The sequence below is a fragment of the Caretta caretta genome, chromosome 2, assembly GCF_965140235.1.
Source record: "Caretta caretta isolate rCarCar2 chromosome 2, rCarCar1.hap1, whole genome shotgun sequence".
Classification (NCBI taxonomy): domain Eukaryota; kingdom Metazoa; phylum Chordata; order Testudines; family Cheloniidae; genus Caretta; species Caretta caretta.
Genome location: NC_134207.1, coordinates 224,431,754 through 224,457,183, shown reverse-complemented (window position 1 = coordinate 224,457,183; position 25,430 = coordinate 224,431,754). Strand labels below are relative to the sequence as shown.

Genomic DNA, 25,430 nt, shown 5'->3' with positions numbered 1-25,430 from the left:
TGGTTTCCTACTCCTGAAAGAGGAAGAAGGAAATGTACCCAGTGTAAGTATGGGGGAAGAAGAGCTGAGACATATGCAAGGGCAGAGCTCTGCAGGAGAGGGCAAGGAGGAATACAACCTTTTGTGAAACATAAAATTGTCAATCTTAATGTATCAGAAGATTCTAGGAGCATCTGACATCAGCAGTTTCAATCCCAGCCACTTTCAACCATTTATATCTGGCATAAAGCCAAGTTATGAGCAAGTATCTGCTCACTAGGAGTGAAATTGAGAGGGCCAACACAAAACCTATGCACCATTTATATCCCACTTAAATCCCATTTAATTCACAGGGGTGAATTTCACCTTAGGCTATCTATTTAGATTTCAGTAGCATCTGCACCATGCTAGGCACTTTCCAAACACAGATGAAGACACAGTCTCTGTCTTGAATAGCATACAGTCTAGAAAAGGCAAAGACACATAAAGGGTGAGAGAAGGGGATAAGTAACATACAAGTAAAGGACTACATTTTAGTTCTGTCATAAGCCCTAAGGCCTTGTCTACACTACCGCTTAAGTCAATATAAGTTACATTGCTCAGGGGTGTAAAAAACCACCTCCCTGCGTGACATAACTTACATGAAGTTAACACAGTAGCTACACTGCACGATGTCAGCAGGAGACGCTCTCCTGTCGACATAGGTTCCACCTCTTGTTGAGGTGGATTAATGACATCAATGGGAGAGCGCTCTCCATCGACATATTGCGTCTTCACCAGACCCGCTAAATCAACACCTTGCATCGATCGCAGCGGCGCTGATTTAGCATGGTAGGGAAGACAAGCCCTAAGTAAAGAGCAATGCATAATTGCACTGCCCCAGGAGCAGACCAGGGTTCAGTTCGTGACTCAGAGGGGAGGTATTCTGTGCCAGTGCTATATCCTGTGTCTACACTGGCTCAGCTATATTGACTTGCATGTTTGGGGGGGCAGGTGGGGGATTCAAGGCTCCACCTATCCCTGCCCAGCCAAACCTGTTTTCCAGAACAGTGACCATGCTGAAGCTACTCATCTCACCTCTCTGTGACCCAGGACACGTAGCTGCACAGGACAGTAAGGGGGTACCCTATTCCCTAGACATTGCTGATGCGAGCACTGATTTGCCTTGGAATGCTGAGCTCACTGGATATCACATTTGTAGGGGAAATGGCAATAGTGAGATGGCTTCCTATTGAGACTTAGTGCTTAGAGACATTTTTGAAAAATTTCTTATTGGAGCTCAGAAGTATTGTTTCACATTGTGAAAATTAAAGCGGTAGTTATGCTTACTCATCTGTAGAGTTCAAGGCTGTTCTTGTTATTTGCTCATCTAAACATACTTAAGGATAAACTAAGAATTTCATTTTTTGATTAAAATTAACTTCAGTGGGCTTTGAATTAGGCCCTAGTTGAAGACAAAGGGATTCTTTGCAATTACTTAAATGGGCTTTGGATAGGGTGACCAGATTTTATAGGGACAGTCCCAATTTTTGGGTCTTTTTTTTATATAGGCTCCTATTACCCTCCACCCCCATCCCGATTTTTCACATTTGCTGTCTGGTCACCCTAGCTTTGGATCAGTCATGAGGGAGGGGAACATCTGTGGAGAATACATGAGATGTGGTGGCAGATTCATTTTTATAAGGATCTATCAGTCACATACAGTAAAAGGAAGACTGCACTACAACTTCAGGTTTTGCATTCTGGTAACCAGAATCCGTTCCACATTTAGAGCAAACTTTTTTTGAGGTCTATGGGCACGTATATCCATTTATTTAATAATATTGGACACAACACAAAATGGAAAACCAATGTTAAAACTTGTTTCCCATAAAAAAAAATCCGTCAGTGTGTAGGAAATTCATCTTGTGTCCTAACAAAGAGCTAAAACTTTCTACAGAGCTAAGGTACCATGGGTATGGAATGAATGCTATGAAATATTGTATGAATATCCTCTCCATGAAAGAAAACTTTGTGATAAATTTTATCTACCCTGATTCCTGTAATTTCTTTTTACTACCATATAACTTCTGCCAGGAGGTTTGATTATCATGGAAAACAATAACAGGTAAAAGGAATAGCAGTGAAAAGTGTCTATCCCCAGTCTAAAAGGTGAGGAAGTAAGAATGACAATTCAGTGGAAGACACGGATAATCCAGTTTACAAAGTTACCGCTGAATCAAAAAATTTGGATTACTTGCAACGGAGGTCCACTCTGTAGTGTGGAAGTATAACATTGTATAAGGGGACATGCTGGATACATTGTATATGAGAGGGCATGCCAAAACATGTTACAAAGTATCTGAGGGAGAACACGTAGGGACAGTTAGCTTTTGAATGGAGAAGCAATTAAGATAGAGCCAGCATGTCTAAGAAGCAGGCATCAGAATGAAAGGTGTGAAGGGCAATTAGTTAACTGGAAGCTGTTAAAGGAGATTGTTAAGGGTGGCAGGTAATTGAAGATACGTGACTGGTCTCAGGGATCTCGAAGGGTGGTGACTAAAATCTTTTTCTTCTTTTGTCTGTAACTTCTCTGTAACTTGTTCTCCAAAAAACTGTATAAATTAAAAGACACAAGCCCCACTAGGGGGGCTCACTTCTAAATGTATTAGCAGAGCAGCTTTGCTAATAAAACAGAGTGGTCTGATAAATTGTGAATCTGAGTCAAACTTTGACAGTAGTCAAAGGCTTTTTATGACAGTATTCCCAAAATTGTTACTGACTCTAGATTTACATTAATCTTGGGCAACCTGCCTGAATCTGTGATGGACTATGGACTTGGGTTGCTAATAAGGGGTGACACTGAATCAAAGATAGAAGCCAATCCTTTGATTATAATTGTACATGAATTTATGACAGAAACTGAATAATATGAAGAACAGATAAATGGGTCTTTCCTTTGGTATCCATTAGCCATAATTCTTGTTTCACTGAGGGGAAGGTGTAATTGAATTTTTTTCCTCAGTATCTTTAAATATATATGACGGTCAATTGTAGTATAATTAGGCAGGTCAAAAAAAGAATTTGAAGAGCAACTAGCCAAAGACTCAAAAACTAACAGCAAATTTTTTTAAGTACATCAGAAGCAGGAAGCTTGCCAAACAGTCAGTGGGGCCACTGGACAACCGAGGTGCTAAAGGAGCACTCAAGGAAGGCAAGGTCATTGCAGAGAAGATAAATGAATTCTTTGCATTGGTCTTCACTACAGAAGACATGAGGGAGATTCCTACACCTGAGCCATTGTTTTTTGGAAACAAATCTGAGGAATTGTCCCAGACTGAGGTGTCAATAGAGCCACAATTCAAGAAGGATGCTGATAGATTGGAGAGGGATCAGAGCAGAGCCATGAGACTGTTTAAAGTATTAGAAAACATGCCTTATAATCATAGACTCAAAGAGTTCAATGTACCTGGCTTGGCAAAAAGAAGGTTAAGGGGTGACTTGATCACTATCTATAATACTGACATGGGGTATTTAAATATTTAATCATGGGCTCTCCAATCTAACAGAGGAAGGTATAACACGATCCAATGGTTGGAAGTGGAAGCTAGACAAATTCAGACTGGAAATAGGGTGTACATTTTTGACAGTGAGGATAATTAACCATTGGTGGAGTCGCCATCACTGACCGTTTTAAAATCAAGATTGGATTCTTTGCTAAAAGATATGCTCTCAGAATTATTTTGTGGATGTTCTATGGCTGTGTTATACAGGAAGTCATGCTAGATGATCACAATGGTCCCTTCTGGCCTTGGAATGTATGACTCCCTCAAAAGTACAGATCATCATAATATCCTATCCATGATGTAGTTAGGGTGACAGATAATATTCCCTGCATATTATGGAGTTTCCAGATTTTATTATAGTATTGGATAAACATTTAGGCTTGCATAATTCATTCTCCAAGTAATAGGTCTTCCATTATTATCCATCTGCCTTTGATTCCATTAGAATGATAGGTATTGTTGGTGAGAAGAGTTCCTTCAATGGAGAAATGCAACCTTCATACTATGTCTTTTTATGGAAGTATTAAAATCTTTTTTCCTTTGTGGGATGGGTGAATCAAATTGCTTCAGTGGCTTTTAGAAAGTACTTCTATTCTACTCTTGGTTCTAGGCACATAATATACATAAAAATAAAAAAAGAGTCCTACAAAAAGTGGAAACTAGGTCATATTACCATTGAATATAAACAACTAACACAAGTATGTAGGCACAAAATTAGAAAGGCCAAGGCACAAAATGAGATCAAACTAGCTAGAGACAAAAAGGGTAACAAGAAAACATTCTACAAATACATTAGAAGCAAGAGGAAGACCAAGGACAGGGTAGGCCCATTACTCAAAGAGGAGGGAAAAATAACAGAAAATGTGGAATTGGCAGAGGAGCTTAATGACTTCTTTGTTTTGGTTTTCACCAAGAAGGTTGGTGGTGATTGGATGTCTAACATAGTGAATACCAGTGAAAATGAGGTAGGATCAGAAGAGGTTAAAATAGGGAGAGAACAAGTTAAAAATTACTTAGACAAGTTAGATGTCTTTAAGTCACAAGGGCCTGATGAAATGCATCCCAGAATACTCAAGGTGCTGACTGAGGAGCTATCTGAGCCATTAGTGATGGTCTTTGAAAAGTCACGGAAGACTGGAGAGATTCCAGAAGACTGGAAAAGGGCAAATATAGTGCCCATCTATAAAAAGGGAAATAAAGACAACCTGGGGAATTACAGCCCAGTCAGCTTAACTTCTGTACCCGGAAAGATAATGGAGAAAAAAATTAAGCAATCAATTTGCAAATATCTAGAAAACGATAATGTGATAACTCAGCATGGATTTGTCAAAAACAAATCATGTCAAACCAACCTGACAGCTTTCTTTGACAGGGTAACAAGCCTTGTGGATGGGGGGGAAGCGGTAGACGTAGCATATCTTGACTTTAGTAAAGCTTTTGATACTGTCTCGCATGACCTTTTCATACACAAACTACGGAAATACAACCTAGATGGACCTACTATAAGGTGGGTGCAAAACTAGTTGGAAAACTGTTCCCAGAGAGTAGTTATCAGTGGTTCATAGTCATGTTGGAAGAACATAACAAGTGAGGTCCCACAGGGGGATCAGTTCTGGGCCCAGGTCCGTTCAATATCTTCATCAATGGTTTAGATAATGGCATAGAGACTACACTTATAAAGTTTGCAGATGATACCAAGCTGGGAGGGGTTGCAAATGCTTTGGAGGATAGGATTAAAATTCAAAATGATCTGGACAAACTGGAGAAATGGTCTGAAGTAAATAGGATGAAATTCAATAAGGACAAATGCGAAGCACTCCACTTAGGAAGGAACAATCAGTTGCACACATACAAAATGGGAAATGACTGCCTAAGAAGAAGTACTACGGAAAGGGATGTGGGGGTCATAGTGGATCACAAGCTAAATATGAGTCAACAGTGTAATGATGTTGCAAAAAAAGCGAACATCATTCTGGGATGTATTAGCAGGAGTGTTGTAAGCAAGACACAAGAAGTAATTCTTCCGCTCTTCTCTGCACTGATTAGGCCTCAACTGGAGTACTGTGTCCAGTTCTGGGTGCTGCATTTCAGGAAGGATGTGGACAAATTGGAGAGAATCCAGAGAAGAGCGACAAAAATGATTAGAAGTCTAGAAAACATGACCTATGAGCGAAGATTGAAAAAACTGGGTTTGTTTAGTTTAGAAAAGAAAAGACTGAGAGGGGAACATGATAACAGTTCTCAAGTCCATAAAAGGTTGTTACAAGGAGGAGCAAGGAAAACTGTTCCTTTTAACCTCTGAGGATAGGACAAGCAGCAATGGGCTTAAATTGCAGCAAGGGAGGTTTGGGTTGGACATTAGGAAAAACTTCCTAACTGTCAGGGTGGTTAAGCACTGGAATAAATTGCCTAGGGAGGTTGTGGATGATTTTTAAGAGCAGGTTAGACAAACACCTGTCAGGGATGGTCTACATAATACTTAGTCCTGCCATGAGTGCAGGGGACTGGACTAGATGACCTCTTGAGGTCCCTTCCAGACCTATGATTCTACAAATTGCCTGTTCTTCAAGAGGTTAATATATCTCAGTACACGTGTCTGATGGCACAGTACACAGTAATGGTCATTTCAATGATATTTTCACTTGTGTTTCATGTTTGGATGTCTGTTTAATTAACTGATTTTGTGAAGTGAGACAGGGTTGTTGTTTTTATTATTACATAATTATTATTTTATTGGTCAAACCAGCAAGAAAAAAATCACTTAAATAAAAAAAGAGAACTCTGGACCACATATATAACTCACTATAAGGTTCCTATTTCAGTGTGTTCTCTTCTTTTTGATGTTAAGATATTTGTGCCTTGGAAATAAAGAAACAAACATCAGTAACTACTGAAAGATAAAGTGAGAATAAAGGAGACATTCCTTTGCTTTGATGGTTTGTATACAAAATTAATCAGAATTTTGTATTTTATTTCTAGGAAGAACCATGTTACCTAGTATGATGACGTTGATGTAGACTATTTCTAGGTACATCCGTTGTTTGTGTGTGTGTGTGTATAAATACAAACGGAAGGCACTTTAACTAGACATAGTGGCTTTCACCTCAAGAGTCTTCTGTGGATTAGACAGTTGACTGTAACTGCTACTAGAAAAGAAAACTAGCTCTGAATATGAGGTAGTGCTTTAACCATTGGTTAGAATTCAGTGCGTACCTCAAAACTCATACAAGGAAATCTCTTTCCATTTAGCACATTTCAAAGAATTATTTTGAATCTACATGGATATTATAAGTAGAGTGCCTAGCTCCTTTGTTTCTGAGTCACTGAATGAAACTTTACTTGCATCTTGAAACAGCATCTACAACAAGAGATGTGGCAATAGTGCCGAATTCAAAACCCATGGAATCCAGTGGGACTACTCCCACTGATTTCCATAGTAAATGGGAATTGAGAGTGCTCATCCCTTTAGCAAGGGAGTCAGCATCTCCATACTGAAGTTAAGTGTGTTAGCACTGAGATAAAATAATCACATTGACAGAGATGCGCTCTACAATGATAACAATCATTTATTTCTGTTTTTAAAGAAATCAAGCCAAATGTTTCACCACCAAAAGTTTATCTAAAATCAAAACATTAAAACAGGGATAAAAGCTTACAAGAAAACAAACACCTTAATTCTCTTACATTATTCTAAACAAATAAGGGTTATAAGAAAGAATAGAATTCTAGACTATTAGACTGAAAGGAAGTACTCAGTAGGTAGTAGCTCGATACAGTACTTTGGAATACACATACTGGTCCAGATCCTCAACTGGAATAAATCAACATGGCTCCATTGAAATCAATCACAAATTTACACCAGCTAAGGATCTGGCCCATAATTTTAAAAGACATAGCACCAGGTCCTGGGCCCTATTCCAGTTGCTTAGTCTGCTCTGACAGCACAAAGCAGCCATAAAACTGACTCACATCCAGTCCCCTGACTATTCCCATCAAGTGGTGTAGTGATTCCTACACTACCCTTTTCCAGTCTCTGGGAGAAAGGGGGCATGGCAGGGACATCCCTATGGCTGGAACACCGTTGGAGCCATAAGTAGCTCTTAGACCAGGGACCAGACCATGACCAGCTCCAGGATCAAGGGAGTGTAAAGGTGGTTTAAAGCCACCTTTGTGACCCACCCACTCTGGTCTTGCACTGAGTCCCTCCTAGCCAGACTGGAGGATCTAGGGCATAGCATTTATATTTTGGCTTTGTAATGGACCCTTGACTCCCCAATACTAACAGAAACCCCAGATTCTGGTTAATAAAGAAAATTCTTCCCACTTCTTGAGGTGCTGTGTTTTATTTAGGTTCTTAAAAGAGCAAACAAAACCAAAGAAAAAACGTAAGGCCACATAAACTTCTTCTGTCCTGGTTCCCACTACTACTTTGAGAGTCTCTAACAGTAGCAAATTATGCACAAAGAAACAGAGTCTCAGGGCAAAATGGACTTACCCCACACAGCTCTGTCTGGGCTAGAGGCCATGCTATGAGCTCCAGGGCTGATACCAGGCAATACCCCAGCAATGACAGCAGGTTATACAGTTCCTAGCAGGGGATGAAAAATATGGGGAAAAGTAGGGAAATTCACAGCATTTGTCACAAACCTCTCACCTGCTCAGTTTTCATACAAACAGGGCACTTTGCAACAAACTATAGAGCTGGTCAAAAAAATAGAGACAGAAGGGAGGGGGAAGAGGTATTAAAAAAAATTGTTGAAATTTCCAGATTTTCAAAAAGTTTCTAACCACCTGCAATACATCCTAACTGTCTGGAACTTCTTTTTAAACAAATCCAGTTGTTTAACCCAAGGATCTCAAATTCAAATCACCACGAGGGCCACATGAGGACTAGTACATTTGGCCTGAGGGCCGCATCACTGAAACCTTTGCATACAACGATACAAAAACATAGTCAAAAATGAGAAAAATGAAGAGTAATATAGTATGCTATTAAAAGTCAATGTATTAACTTTTTAAAAACTGTAATGTGAAGGGGGGGTTTAATAAAATATAAACACTCAGTAATGCACCTACCTCAAATGACAAAACTCGCATTTACTTTTAGAATTACTTCAGTTAAAGCCCCCCCCTGCTCCCAGCCCCGCCCCCACTGCACCCCTTCCATTAGGCCCCACCCCTACCCTGCCTCTTTCCACCCCTTCCCCCTCCCCATGCCAATCCCTTCCCCAAAGTCCCCACCCCAACTCTGCCCCTTCTCTGCCCCTATTCCAACCCCTTCCCCAAATCCCCACTCCGGCCCCGCCTCTTCTCCGCCTCCTCCCCTGAGCGTGCCCTGTCCCCGCTCCTTCCGCCTCCCTCCTGGAAAGTCCTAAGCGCTGGGAGTTAGGCGGAGGAGCGGGGACGGCGCGCTCGGGGAGGTGGGGTGGGGCGGTGAGGGGAGCTTAGCTGCCAGTGGAGTTGGTGCCTATGGCGGGCCGCAGGCCACGTGTTTGAGATCCCTGGTTTAACCCTTTCATAGTAGAAGCAGGGGTAGCAAGGTTTCTGTTCCTAGGGCCAACACAAAGTGAATTCTAATGTGAAGAAATATTTCAACAAGAACTCTAAGATCACTGTGGGTGAAATTATAACAAATTTGGATGGAATATAAACATCAGATTTTGGCCTGTAAAAATGTTATTTTTAAAAAGGAATAATCTAGAAAATCTTGTGTCAAATTTAAAGACTCTCATTGACTACCTTTGGACCAGCACTTTATTGTGAAAGTGAAAAATGCATACTGTGTGCACATTTTTGTTAGAAAACTGAATGGATGGATGTCCTTTTTGTCAAAGCAAAGGATTACAGCTTGGTATTCTAAATAAAAGGAAATAAGCTGGTGAAAATATTATCCAGGAGATATGTTTTAGCTATTATTTTAATTAAGATATATAGTTATGAAATAATCCTGTGTTTAGAGCTAATGACTAGGAACTTTTTAACAGGAAAGAGATACAAATGTTAATTTAAATACACTAGCTATTTGATGAAAAAGGGCCAGAATTTCAAACTTAGGTATGGTATCAGGAGTCTCATTTGCACGTGCAATTAAAGGGAATGTGTGTACAAACTGGCTAACTGTGCATTTAAATGTGCCTAATTATGTATTTGATTCTGCATTTACCTGATCTGTACTCAAAAACATGATAACAGTGCTCCCAAGTGCATGCCTAACTAATGCAAATGTGCTCACAACTGCATGCCTAACTAATCTGAAAATTTTAGGGAAAATGTTTCTGAGCTCTAAATTAAAAGTCTAATTTAGACACAAGTAACCATTGACAAGTCAACAATTAAGATATTCATCTAGGTAAATTATATACCTGAAGTGGGTTAATATTCAGAAGGAACCTGAAATTTGATTAGTGAAAGGTAAATTTTCAGCCACAATCATTTATAAATCCCCTTTTTGTCACCACTTGGAGCTCTATTCACTCTATTCCACTAGCTTCTTGTTAATGGAAACTTTCTGTGCTCTTGATGGTAGAAAGTCTGCCTATAAGGGATTCACAGTCAGGCTGAGGTTACTGAGGAGGTCTGGAGAAAGTCAGCACAGCAACCAAAGCAATTATTTCTGGCTGGGTAGGGGGAATTTAATTGTCAAGCCAGCCTGGGGGAGGGCAAATTCAGCACATCCCTGAGAAGCCTTTGCCAATGGTGCTCTTATGGAGCAATAGCTGAAAGTTAAATCTGTTTTACTACAACAACACCCCAAAGGGGGCCTGATGTTACAGACCTGGCAGCCCTCTTTGCAGCAGTGGCTCCCTGGGATGGAGCTGCCTCACTACTTCAGAAGGGTGCAAATTTCAACTCTCTCATCCCTGGGCCAGAAGAGGTGAATCAAGCCCTTTAAACTACTATAACCCTATAAATCACAGAACAGGACTATAAACACAGTAAAGCCGCTGTAAAGCCGAAAATAAATCCAGCAGATTCTATTTAAACCTAATGGACACAACGCTGCAACACAAAGGGGAGCATAACATGAATGATAACTGTTGGAGATGTGGCAGTCAAACAGCAGACCTTACACTTACATTAAGGAAGTAAAACTTCCTGAAATATCCTTTTTCTTACAAATAATACAATCCAATATGTTATTTTCACATAAAGTGAATAACAGAAACAAACTACAAAGATATAACATGTAAATATGTACAAATATACACACATAGTACAAATTGTAGGAAGTAAATTGGTAGTTTCAGTCCAGTCCTTAGTGTATGAGTGTCAGCAGCCCAAAAACCATCATCACAATTGGCACAAGATAGTACCCATGCTCACAGTTTGAGCAGAGAAGCCCAAGATTTAATGGATGAGGAGACTGAACTATCCCCTCCCCTCCAGAGGCGGGACCTCTAGAAGTGGGTTGAAGCCTACTGGCAGGGGCCTTGTGCTACACCTGTTCTGTGGAGACACTGACAACCTCTCTCCCCGTGCTCTCAATATGGCACTTTTCACAAAACCCAAGTCACAAAACACACAAGATTGTTCAAATAACTAATAGAAAACTCAGTTGTAAATAAGAGAAGATTCTCTACGTTGATATGAAGAATTTGAAAATTTAGCAGAATACAACATGTAACTTTAAAGTTTATATGTATTACGTTTTGGTATTGTTTTCATTAAATCAGATACCTCAAGAAATTAACTGTGGCTAACTTACTCTATTAGCCTGGTAAGAGTCAGTCTAAACCTCTTAAGAATCCAGTCCAAAGTGTTTACACTTTTATGCCCTACCTATGAAGATACTTTTTTTTTTTTTTTACAGTGGCCTTTTGTATGTAAGGCTTCTTACTCAAAATCTATAAAACACCTTCTCTGAGTTTAAGGTATACTAGTTTAAGAGACAGTACAAACAAGAATGTTCAAGGTAATAAGTGCTTTCATGTTACTAGTTCTCATGTCGGAGGGTACTGGATCAGGCTAAAGGACAGAGAGATAAGAACAATATTGCTAGTTACTAATGAATGGCAGATAAAAGAACTCTTCTGGGTTCTGATTAAGTGACAGCATTCTACACATTCCTCTGAGTTGAGAAAGTTTGCCTGAGAACAGCAGCTATGTTACATGTGAAGTACCACTAAACAAGCATATCTCTATGTTTTCAAATTCCAGAATGAGAACAGGTTCAAGCCCCTCCCCGCCGCACTTCATTTGAACAGGAACACTCTCTGGTCATGCAAAAATAACTTGCTGTGTTTCAGTCTCCATTAAAAAGTATAAATGTATATGCTGCAAGCACAGAGAAGTTTTGTAGGACTCCATGGCTGTGAGCCAATGTTTACAATCCCCTGGGTGGGAAATGCAGGGTGAAAGGCTCTTGATGGCAGGCTTTAGAAGTCTTTGCTGTTGCCGCCAATGACCTTCTGCCTCCGTTTTCAAAGTAGCTCCCTTGTTAACCCCTTGGCTACTGTGTGTGTAGGAGCCTGCAAAGGAAATACCTTTCCTTTGAATCCAAACTCTCTGTCCATGGGTCAAACTCTGATTTCAGTAGCAGCTCAGGAACGGTGGGCTAATTTGTGCTCCAAATCTAATATCAGAGTCATGGCAATGTGAGGTATTTTCAGCAGTCACTGAGGCTGAATTTAGTTGTGCTCTGTGAGCTAAAAAGTGAAAGTTTCCAGTTTCAGGCAATGGACTTGTCTTACAGGCTCACGGGTTGTGAAACATGAGCGCAGTGAGTCTCCAGGAGAGGAGGAAGCTTCCAATTTAGGCAGAAATGCTTTTTCTCTGACTAGCCAATGAGTAGTGATGGTGTTGGTAGCAGCAATCCCTTCTCCTGGGGTCTCCTCGCTAGAGGAATGACATGCTGAACTACCATCAGCGCATCAAAGAGTTACTAAAAGGGAACACTCGGTATAGAATTGAGATCCAAACCTTCAGAGATCTTTGCCTCTCTCTGGCCTGAGACCAGAACAGAAACATAGTTCAGGATGTCACCTTCTGCACTCTGTAATCTCTGCGTATCCCCTTTGCACCTACTCTCCAGAGAAAGTCTCTTTTTTAAAAAGTGTCTTTTAATATATTCCTTATCTGAAACAGGAAAATAAATCAGATTGAAATTCATACCTAAGACCTTGTCTAAATGGTCTAATGGACTTCAGCATGAAAGCCAAGAGACTTCTGAATTCTAGTGCCAGTTCTACCACTGATTTACTGTCTGGCCTTTAGCAAATCATTTAAACTCTCTCTTTTCCTCCCCATCTCTAAGACAGTGATAATAAAAGGTGGAGGATTGTCTGTGTTGCCTTCCCCCAAAGGTACGTGCCCAGAAGTAAATCCTCCATGCAAAGATCTCCTTGTTTGCTCCTGTGTCAACCAAAGGGATGGACGTCTCAGGTCCATTCATAGCATTAGGATCCATGCAAGGAATGAAAAGTCCCCACCAGTGTGGACTGTGAATAGAAATCCTTTGTAAGGGGCATCCTCACAGCAGCTGCAGCCAGGCAGGCCTTGGTAGCATGGTTCCACTGGAGCTGCAATAGCGAGGAACAGGTGCAAGGGGAGAGAGATTGAGTACCTGTGGATATAGCCCTTGGATTTGCATAGATCCCAGGAGATCCACTGGCCCGGGGGACTGGTCCCTGTACCATGCACAGGAAGGTGCCAATCCCCAAATGGGATGAAGTGGAGGAATCCCCATGTGGTGATCCTCATGAAGATTTCCTCCCCCTGAACTTCCTTCTGTGAGTGCTTTTGTGGGAAGTGGGAGATCCCCTACTGACCTTCCTCACAGGGGTGCTTTGTGGGTTAATTAGTTATCTTGTCTTTAGAGCGCTTTGAAGATATAAGGCTCTGTGTATAGTGGTTACCCTTAAAAACTTGCTAACTGCTTTAGATAGATAATGATTCCTTAATATTTGCAGTATTACCTAGATATTCTCTACATAAGTAAGTACAGGAAATACTGCAAATATAGAGGTAACCTCGCCTATTTATCTGGGGCAAAAAAAGGCACATTTTAAAGGGCTAAGTATTATCAAATCATGCTAAAGGATTATTAGACATGCAGACTGATGGCCCTATACTGTAAAGGGCCACACCTGTAATTCCCATCATAGGTGCCGTCATTATGAGTTACTGGGGGTGCCCGACACCTGCTCTGCCCCAGGCCCCACCCCCACTCCACCCCTTTCCCCGAGCCCTCGCCCTGCCTCTTCCCTGCCCCCTCCCCCGAATGTGTCCCACCCTTGCTCCTCTCCCACCCCCAGTACCTCCTGCATATCGCTAAACAGTGGGTGGGAGGCGCTGGGGGAAGGGGGAGATGCTGATACTTAAGTACCATTCAACCCTCCCCCCATCCCCCCACCACCAATGATTGCAAGATCAAAAAGTAAAGGTTTCACTGAGTCAATAACAAGGCTACTTTTGAAAGGACAGAGTCAGGCCAAATTTAGCCCCAAATTAGCTTCTGTAAAAATCAAACTTTTACAAAATCGAGGTCTGATAGATTTTTTTCTCATCAATTTTTATTTTAAATCCCAAAAGGAAAGCGTGTTTAAACAACAAATAAACACTGTTCTGCAGAGTTTGCAATCAAAACACTGCAGCTTTGTGTCAGTGCAGGTGAAAGTGAAACTGACTTGCAATTGAATAGAAATAAAAGTGAAATTGGCTAATCTATTATCATTGTCCAACTGAGAGAATACAAAAAGCAAACAAATAGCATAACTAGTGAAAAAATAAACTAGATTTTTAAATCTTTTCAATTTCAATAATTACTAAAGTGTTATAAGTAACAAAATCAGGGACATTTGGGGTTTCTTTTAAATATAAAATTGTTAGTGTAACAATCTCCCTTGAAAGTGATTATAGTAAAGACTTACAGTATTTCTATAATTCTGGGACATAATCCCTTGGTTGAATACTTCTGAAAACATTTTTTAGCAATCTGTCATTCTTAGCATTAAGTCTGGGAATGGCGACATTCAACAGGTAGTTTAGTACCCAGGAATGCCATGTAAATATAGCTCACATGTGTGGTAAAAATGTAATCTTATTAATAATCAATTATACCTAAAGCAATTATGCAATAGATTGCTTTCAGTTCCTATAATCAGCAATTTGTAATCAATTACTTTTTTTCAAAGTAATTTTGGAAGTCCTGACTATCTGGCCAGCAACAGAGCATAGCCATGGGATATAGAACCTGGCTGGTTATCTAATTGATTTGTTTTCAAGTACTATATTATATATTTCTTGCTGGATAACAGCTATGTAAATCACAAGTATATGATATTTGTGTTTCCCTTCAAAAAAGGAGGAAATTGCATTTGAATGAAAGTATTTTTTTAAATTTTTAAAAAACGATTATACTCCTAATTACAGGCCTGATGCTACACTTCGTTGAAGTCACAGTACTTACTATCATGGGGCCTGATACTGCAAACCCTTACCACCAGTCAATGGGCCTGATTCTCATTTACACTAAAGCCCATTTACATCATGCTGGCAGTCTCAAGTGAGTCAAAACAGTGTGCAAATTACATTTATAACCACCTAAGGCCCCACTACACTTCCAGAACAGTGTACAGCATCAGTGAAAATAAGAATCAGGCCTAATGCACCTACATCCTTACTACATGTGGTAGTAAGCATGTGCAGGCCATGCATGGGAAAATCCTATAGTAAATCACAATCTATTCTGCATCCTGGATTTCATAAAAGCCTGTGGGAAGGGCCTGGGGAGAGCTCTGCAGACCTGGAGAGAGATGCATGGCCCCTTTATTAGTGCGCTCTGCACCAATCAGCAGCCCACGGTCAAAGGCTGGCAGTAAGGGGTATTGCATGTGTTTATATTATAGATGGGGCTGTTAGCTGCCTATTATTAAGGTTGTGTCACACTTCTCATTCTAAGATCCTGCTTTCAGTTGCTTATAACTTTCCCAAACTTTAACCAATTAGGCTGAAATTTTTCTATGCCAGGTGTCTGCCCCAAGTTGATTTTTTATTATTTTTGTTGTGGAAAACTTCAACCAAAGTGGTTCAACCATTTCCAAGAATGATACTAGAGCAAAATACATTTTGCTGATGTTGGAAAATTCTGGTGACCTTTTCTTTGGAAATCTCTATTGCCCCATGCTTTGGAGCAGGGACTTGCAATTTGGATTTTACATCAGTGATATGACTTTTGCCATCCGTTAAAATGTGCCAAAATTCAGCTAAGTAACAAGACTTGGAAAAGTTGCAGTTAGCACATACTCAGTAGAGACTTGCTCGAGTTTAACAGCTAAAAGTCTCTGAGGTTCCTTCCTCACTGAGCATGCTCCAGTCAGGGGCTGCAAAGGGCTCAGCGGGACTTCCTGTGCAATTGACACTATGGACTGTGCCAGGTCCAAGCACTGAAAATGAAAGCAGGGAGCCTGTCTCTTCTGTGCTCCCATTGTCTCTTCTTGCTGACACCTAGGAAGTGTGGAGGACAAAGCTGCCTGATTTGAATACAGAGAAAAGAGTTGTACCTGAGGCTGGAGGACATGGAGAGAGGGGAGACTGGGACTGAGAGATGGCAAGGGAATTGTCAAGGAGACTAGGACTGGGAACCAGTGGGGCAGAGGGAAAAAGAGATGAGGAATAAGGGTGCATAGAGAGAACTGACAATGACTGGACAAAGAGCCTGGGAAAAAGAGCCAGGAAGGGGGGAGACTGGGACAAGAAGCGAGGAAAATGGTAGGGACAGACTAAGATTGGATGATGAACCCAAAGAGGTGACAAAGCCCTGGCTGGGATGATTTAGTTGGGGTTGGTCCTGCTTTGAGCTGGGGGTTGGACTAGATGACCTCCTGAGGTCTCTTCCAACCCTAATCTTCTATGTTGGGATTAGGAGCCTGTGGAGAGAGGGAATGTGGGCAAAGTGTGCAACTGGAGGTCAGTGGGAGAGACAGACATAGACTGGACAAGGAGTCAGGGGTGTGGGAACTGGGACTGATTGGGCAAGAAGACTGGGAATAGATATGCAAAGAGAATGAAACTGAGACAAGGAACCAGGGGTGGTGAAGAGAAAGGACAGGGACATGTTGGTGGGAATGTGGCAGAAGGGGTCAATTTTGGTGGGGAGAAATGGGCAGAAGAGTCTGTGTTCACGGGAGCACGCTCCCCTCCAGAGCCTAGACTGGGACACAAGATTTTCTCAGTCTCACCATTCTTCTGCTGTCAGCAAATAGCTGCAAAACTCACTGGGAACGTGTCCCATTCCGCTCTACTTCTACAGACCGAATGCTTGAGGGAAGGTAAGATAGTCTAGCGCGCTAGTGCTGGTCCACATAAAGACAGACAACTCACTGGTTCGCAGTTACTTTGTTAGCTCAAGTGGCAGAGGTCTGTGCTGTGGATCTAAAGGTTCCAGACCTGCTGATGTCCCATGTGGGTATTGACATAATGGAATTTGTTTTTCCAGTTTGCTTTATTAAAAATTGAAGAAATTACACACAAAAAACTATATTGAAAGAAAATTCTTAAAGTTGCGAAGTCAAGCACTCAAAAGTCAGGAACTGCCAGAATTAAGGTTCCCTGTGTAACTTTAATTCTTCCCCCTTCTGCGTATGCATAATGAGACAGTCTTTTGTTCCACATCACATACTGCTTTGTTTTTTGTTTTTTACAGGATCCACACCTTATGCAGTGCACAGGGGTGTTTCCTAACTTTTGAATGCTTGACTTTGTATCTTTAATAATGATCTTTTAAAATAGTTTTTGTGTGTGTTATATATAAAATATATATGCTTTTAGCTGCTAAATTCGTTAGATTTATATCTCCAGCAGTTGACAAATTATTATAACCAAACACTGGAATGGAAACCTCCACATTTCATGGCTAACAAAAAGAATAAAACAACATTAAAAAACACTTTTGCCAGCAGGCCCAGGCTGCCCTGTGGCTATTAGGGACCATTAGTCAGGGGAGTGAAGCAAGTGTCCGTCCCAAGAAGTGGGGGTGTAATACTTTGTCACACTATAAACACCGTCAGTAACAGCAAACCCCTCCCAGTCAATGAAAATGGAGATCTTCTTAAATTGCAAACACAAATCAGACCCATTGCTTGGTGCAGTACATACTATTCTCTGTACATACTGCACACGCCATCCAAAGCAACTTTCATTATGTTTTTCTTGTTCTAGTGTGTAGAGACTATCTAATAGCAGTCTTCAAGATTATCTTACCTTCCCTCAAGCGCTCTATCTGTAGAAGAAGCAACATCAAACTTAGCCTGTTATTTTTATCTTCTTTGCTGGGGGCTAATACTTGCAAAATCACTCCCACACTGCAAGTAAGAAATCAGGAGTTTAAAACTGTCTTATTTAAAAAGGAGCTAATAACGTAATTGTTACACTGATGAATAAGAGCAAAAGGCCTTATCAAACCGGGCTGTTTGTGCCACCTCCTATTTTTACCCCAAGTGTCAGTGTTGGATCATGGGCTTTTCTCTGCCCAAGATAACTGTAAGTCCTCTCATTTCATTGATGAGTTAAAAAAGACAGCTACATTCTCTGCTACTGAGGGCCTCCTAACTGCAGCTGTTGTTCTAATGGCTTGCACAAACTCTAATTTTTCCCCTCTCAAAATTGAACAAATATAATTTAAAATGTAAAAATAGACAATACTCTAGCATTTCACAAGAAAAAATACTGCATATACCAAAGACAGCGTTTTATTTCTTGCAACAAAATCATTAGATTCAAGCAGGAACAACTGAACTGCTCCATACACAGTATATAGTTAAAACTGCACAAGTGAAGCCAAAATATGCACAGCTAAAAGGAATGTTACAGGGGGGCCTCTCTTGGTGAACAAAGCAGGCTCAGTTTGGCTCTTTTTCCCTAGCGCTACCACATCCGCACATCGTTAGTTGGAAAATTCCAGATATATGCTGTAATTTTTTGTGCTTTTTTTTTTTCCAGTACACTTGAGGCTTTAGTGTCCAGATGCCATTCTCCCCTCCCGCCCCCCCCCCCCTTATCTGTCCCTGTTAGTTTGGTTCTTTGCCAGCTGTGGTCAACAATTAATACAGCACAAGAAAAATACAGTACACTCCCTGGCAACTGGCACAGTCTCACAGGAAATACCAAATAAAAACTTTATTATGAATTGTTTAACTGTTTTGTTTGCCTGTAGGCCACCCTGTTGTTGGTGTAATTTGGAAAAGCATGCTCTGTCTGGATGATCTGCGCAGGCTCATTGTTCCCAGAATCTGTCATGCAATCACTGCTTCAGCCAGTGGCCCTCTACAGATAGGAGCAGAGGCATGGCAGCCCTCCAGCCTGCATTCCTTTTCGTGAGACAATTGGTGACCAAATGTAATAATAGAAAAGTAAGCTTTTAATGTTCATGTAATTAATTTACTTTCTCCTGTAATTGGAAAACCCCACATGAAAAGAAGTGGAAGGGGGAAAAATGCCCCCCCCCCTCCCTTTGCTTTCCAGGATCAGGACAGTGCAGGGAGCATCATTTTACCTGGGGGCCGACATCTCTGACTGTTGGGAAATAGCAGCAGTGTTGGTTTTTATTAACTACTCTGATATGTGAAAGAGATTTTGGGTTGTAATAGAACTGGAAGATTAAACTTCTTTTCATCTACATGCAGTTACTACAGCGGCTTCCTCATATGAATCAATGGATTAATCCATTGACACAGAGCCATTCCTTCAAATTTCCAAACACAATAGGCTCCTTCTTGTTTAAGCTCCCTTTCAAGTTAAAGTCAGCCTGTGTGACTCAAAATACCATGTGCACTAGACCTTTGCCCATACAGCCCACAGCCTCAGGTGTATACTCAACTCATTGCCACTCCTGGGTTCCCTGATAATGGCAATGGCTCACAATGCCCTTTTGTCCCCTGAGTTTGGACAGGAGACTTCCATTTCTCCTTGCAGATGGTGAACTCTTATTGTAGTGATTCACATCTTTGTCACACCCAAGACAGAGTGCACTGCCTTTGAGGAGCACTGAAAGCTTCAGCTAGTGCAGAACACAGCAGCTTGACCCTATGAGGGTCACTATAAGCACATTGCACTGGTGCCCTGGGCTATGCAGTGGCCATATCTTCACTTCTGGGTGCAATTTAAGGTGCTGATTATGGTTTTATAAGTCTTGCTGTCTGATTCTGATCTTGGTTTTAATGGGAGAGGAGGACATTCAGCAACTTGCAGGCAATACTTAGCATCTCAAAGGATTCAGCTGAAAGACACAGCCCAAGTATCACAAGATGTAATGGTTCCAATAGCACATGAACTGTGCTCTCACTTTTATGTTATTATATGGCTATATGATCAAGTAAAATCTGCAAGTGATCAAAATTGATGTTAGATGGGCCCGTAGTTTCGATTCTTTCCTGCACCAAACAATCTTGTGAATGGAAAGCACCACAGAGACTTTTCGTTTGGGGCCATTTGAGAACCCAGCTCGTGAAGCAAGTCCGGATGGGTTAGACGTGGGCAGGGCTTAAAGCTTCCCGAATGCCTTTCAGCTAGTTTTAAAAAATGGTTTATGTTTAGCTGGAATGATTCCCTGAGTGGCACACCCTGAGCAGAGAGCAGAACACAAGTATGTCATTTGTGACATTAATTGCAAATCCCAGGTATAATATTTTACATATTCACTGGGAAAGAATCTCAGCTATGTGGTAGATTAAACAGCTTGAACATATTAAATGTGTGTTTGAGTGAAACATATTATATATTATATGTGGGCATCTTCTGTCCAAAAACGAAAATGGAAATTTGAAGAAAAAGCAAACTGAAAGGACTCCTTGGCCTGTGTACCTCCAAAGTGAAGAGCCATTACAAAAATTATGGGTCACTGCATTCACTATGAGCTTCATTCTCCCTCCACTCATCTCTCGCAATGACTGTCCCTTCCCTCTAATGCCCTCTCAGTTTCTCGTTGGCTGTGCTCTCTTACCCCCTCATCCACTTTTCCCTGCTCTCTTTTCTCTCTCAATTTGCAGTACGTAGAATACTAGAAATGTGTGTATCCCTTTAAATATGCTGTAATTATAGAAGTCAGAGAAGTTACGGAGTTGTGGGAGGAGGATTCAGAGAGAGAAGCAGTAAGGTGTGTGTGTGTCAACCAGAGCCATTGCCTAAAATAAAAGAAAGTAATAATAAACTGCTGGGGTGTGCTACTGTTAAATAAGAAGGAATAGAACTCTGTCCAGCTCCTCCCACAATCCCAAGTGCCTTCCTCGATCCCAGAATTCCCCATTTATCACCCCATTTTTGAGCCTGAACACCCACATGAAGAGCTCTGAATTTAATTTATATGACTGAGATGATGAACATCCTGGGAATGAGAATCAATATGAATAACTGCATATGGATGTTTTTAAATAGCAAAGGAGACCTGCATACTTCAAACAGGGAACCCTTAGGGGTCTCCTCTGAAGACTGTGAGGAAGTGAGTGAGAATGAATATCATTAGGCAAACAGCTATACCAGTTATTAAAAGCAGGAATTCATCGGAGTGGTCACAGGAAGGAGTGAGAAATCTAAAATGTCTGTTCAAAATATATAATGAGCTGAAAGGTTTGAAAAATTATGTACCTATTGTAGAAAATAACAGAACGAAGGATCTTGATTTAAGTTTGTATAGCACCTATCACAATGGGGTTCTTTCTGGTCCACGACTAGGGCTTCTAGGCACTATGGTAATACAAACAAACAAACAAATAATAATAATAAATTCATTAAGTCCCTGATTCAGAAAAGCACTAGAGCAGAGGTCCCAAACTTCCAGATCAACCAATTGCCCGCGTACTCCTACCCTTCTCATCACTGATACTGTGTGTGTTCTTAACACTCTCATCTATCCATATTTTTACTGTTACGTACAGATATCGTGATAGTGCAACATACACAACCGGAAAAACAAACAAAAAAACATGACTAAGTTCTGAGCTCAGCTAGACTGGACAGTTGCTAGGCAACTGAACCTATGTTGTACAGTGATTGCAGGTGAAGGCTCCATATGTCAAAATCAACAAGGTTTCTGATCATCCTTCAAGCTCACCCCTGAGCTCAATTACAACTTATGTCCTTACAGTAATTCATATTACTAGAAATATAATGTGAGACCTTTTCACCCAACGCACAAGATGATAGCCTCTCTGTCATGGAGATTTGATTGCAGTAACATTTAAAGGGAAAACAAACCTAAGATGCTGATTGTACAATTTGTTTGTTTAATTTAAATGGTCTTGATTTTTTCCTTTAAATTTTTTTTAAAAATTAAATTAAAATAAAATAAAATACAATTAAATTTAAAAACCCAGGTCAGAGCAATATTAAGGTAAACATCTGAAAGTGAAAAATGTAAAGTTCCAAAATCAATATTAATTAATCACCAGGGACACTGCACTTAAAATATGAACTATTTTCTATTTCTGTTTTATTTATTAAATGTGTCGTTTAATTTATTACCACAGCTTATGAGATGAGTGAAGGCACACACATTCAAGTCGAAATCTAATTTTTAAACATGTCTTACAATTAGTTTTAGGTACTTTGCCTTTCCCTGAGTTCAATTGCTAATTGTTATGGTTCTACAGTCACATCTTCCTATTTTAAACAATACTTTTCTTTCACTCCTTGCTGTGTGAAATGCTTGCACAAACAATAAGGGAAACAGTCAAACTGACAATGCACAATATAAATGAGCTGAAATAACAGTGGAAAATGTATTTCTAATCTCTGTCAGTTAATCTTAGGTGTTATCTCTAACAATGATACGTAAAACATGTTCACAGAAGTGTGATATTTTTAAAGTTGGCAGAGTCCCTTTCAAAGTATTCACTAAACATACCACAAGTGCAAATCAGATGAGATAGCATCCTTGGAACCTCAACATTTTCATTGCTTGATTTTGTGTTATTTAAATGTGCAGCCTTAGTATTTGCCTATTTTCCCATTAACTTAGTTTCCTTAGTTTAGTATGGATTTAACAATTTCAAAGGGAGTTTTATTCCTTTTTCCTGCTAGTTTTATTTATAATATTAGAATTTCTTAAACAAGGCAAGGCCTGGAGTCATTGTGGCAGGTGCATCTTGTTAATGCCACCCTGAATACCTGGGAGGTGGGAATGACTCCCTGGAGAGAAGAAACTGGAATTCATGAATTAGGGCTAAGAAGTCCTAAAAATAGCCAAATTTATGAAGAAAACAAACTGAGGTTTAATGTTATTGTGTTTATGTGAGTTGCTAATAAAGTTCCAAACTCTTGTTAGGGTGTAAATCTGGACTACAGCAGTCTGATTCATCATGCCATGACTCCAGTTATAGGCCAGTGGAACTCCATGGACATGATGGTTTTAAATTAGAGTAATGCAGTGCCGTGGTAAATCCAAATGACTATGTATAGATTCTGATCACAGACGGGTGGGAACTCCACCCCCTTTCGGTCCTCCAGAAATCTCTGCAGTATAAACATATAGCTGATGTTGCAAAGACAAAGGAGAGAGAGAGAATTCAGGAAGCTCAGGCAAAGTTCAGATTATGTTTATATAGACTATAAAAAATCAGAAAAAACTGTTTACGTTTGGAGCGGCATTCTCCGCCTTTTCTGGCTTACAACAGATTTTTCATCTAAGCTTGTCAAAACCTAAAGTAAACTCTACCTTAATTTTTAACCTGTACTTACCTGTTACAAGCATATTTTTCGTTAATATATTGGTTTTGTCTAAAGTTCTTTTTCTAGTCAAACTATCTCTTATGCACAGTCTTGAGTTGAATTTAATTTTACAGTAAATATTGCTGCCTCTATCTAGTTAAACTGGTAATCGGGAGTACTACATACAGTTTTATTTTCATATAACTTAGATTTCTAGGTTACTGGACCTCAGCAAGTTAACAGTGTTATTTAAAGTTCTATGCAGGATGTTCTTCCGAAAGAAGGACGGTGTCTTCATATTCTTGAGATATGGTAGGACCTTTTGTTCATCTATGCATTAAAAATACATTACATGCAAAGCCTTGGAATGTTTGATGTGTTACCTTGACTCTGTTGTCTTAACACTGGAAACAAAAAAGGGGCTGCTTTCTATGAAGTGGCTGTAAGAATTCTGTGGAAAAAGTTCCTGAACTGGATAGAGCATTAACATGAATATTTTTTCTGAAGGTCACTGCTGCTATCAGTAGATTCCTCCTCTAGAGCAAGGTTGAATATCTGACCACACAGGGTGTCCATATTTTACAGGCAGCACATGAAAACCTGGGGTGAAACCTTGGTTCCACTAAAGCTAATGGGAGTTTTGCCACTGACTTCATTGGAGCTATGATTTCATACCTGAACATCAATATTGGTGCTTCAGTTCATCTTGAGCAAAATCTTCAGTCAACTCTAAAAGCTGGAAATTAATCCACAAAATTTACTTGTTCCTGTTTCTTATCCCGTGTGTGATAATCATTTTTGTATGAGCTAAAGACATAGTAAAGAGAGGCTTGTAAATCTAACTACTCTCTATGAACATAATGATGAGGATACTGAGTTCTGTAATTAAAATAAAGCTTATAAGCTAAAATCATTTTTACTGCAAATCCACTTGTATTTAAATTTTCAGTTATTGACACACACAGCTTTTATTTGTGTTGAAAACTGTTCACTCATTCCTAAAGTGACAGGGGTCCATCTGGCTACTGTATATGACACGGCTTGTAGTTGTCATAAATAACAGTACAAATAATTTTTATAGCATATGGCCAAGTTGCAGTGACCTAGAAAGATCTATGATTTAATAGGAATTTTTTTGGCTTTACACTGTACACAGGATTCCCCCCCTCACCCCAAGAAAGTCTAGTCACATTTATTACAACTTTTTTTTTTTTTTTAAACAGACTGGTAAAAACTAGCTTTCTGGAATTAGGTTATGTACAGACTTTGGTCCATTTAACAAGGTCAGACTGTTTACTCTTGACCAAATTCTTTCCCACTGTAAAAAGGTACTTTTAAATACCACATTCCAAAATCAGTGCCAGTAAGTCACTGAAGCATATTTTCCCACAAGAACTGATACCATGCACATGCCCCTCCTTATTTAATTCTTCTCGTGTTTAAATTACATAAGGTGCAGATAGTGTTTAATGTCACAAATTACTTAAAACTACCCGTGTCTTAGTTGCCCTAAAACTTACCAGTCATTAATCCATTAATTTAAAACAGTCCCATGCATTTCAAAGCAATAGTATCCTTTCAAAAAGCTACTAGTGGGAGACAATAAAAGAAAGAAAGGACATCTTTAAGTACAAATTTCAACTGCTGAAGTAAAAGTAAAGCAAGCACAAAATGCTTGCATTTGACCTAAGGGCCACATCCCATAGTCCACGTAAACTGGCATAGCCAATGGGATTTGGCCTTTACGGTTACTGCAATAGCAATTTTTTTTTAAAAAAAGCAAGCCCATAAAATTCTTTCAAGCAGTTAAATTTCCAAAGGTGTTTTTGATTTTACAAAGCCTGAACATACATATGTAAACAAAATGCCATTACATTAAGAAAGATACATATCTACCTCTGATCCCCTCTGTTTAAATGTTACCCTCAGAGCATGTTTTGAATTATATGTTCTTCATATAAACAAGGCACCTAGATTAACACTACCCTAAATTGCAAACCAGGATATTTAAATTTTCTAGCAATCTTCCTAATTTCAAAGTTGATTTTAAGGAGCTTGGTTTTGTCCTTTCAAATGCAAGATGAAACACAACACATAAAAATAACTAACCAAATCTATCTCCAAATAAATATGGTTCCAAAAGAACTCCTAAACTCTCAACCTTCCAACTTCTCCCTTAGATAGGATGTGGTGCCACTGAAATTACAGCCGTGGGGACAGAAGCACGTGTATCCATAATTGCATTGTCATCACCTAATGCCTGCATAT

General features: G+C 39.9%; 1 protein-coding gene across 3 annotated transcripts in view; it reads right to left on the bottom strand.

Annotated features, from left to right (window-relative positions):
* Window positions 1-25,430, bottom strand: part of LOC125631434 (cyclin-dependent kinase 6) — a 225,418-nt gene that overhangs the window by 90,819 nt on the left and 109,169 nt on the right. For 2 of the 3 annotated variants that reach the window (XM_048838145.2, XM_048838144.2), the window contains exon 5: window positions 8,020-8,112. The exons of the other annotated variant lie outside the window; for it this stretch is intronic. In XM_048838145.2, the coding sequence (XP_048694102.1) occupies window positions 8,020-8,112 (93 nt within the window). The remainder of the gene's footprint in view (window positions 1-8,019; window positions 8,113-25,430) is intronic. 3 annotated transcript variants of the gene reach the window in all.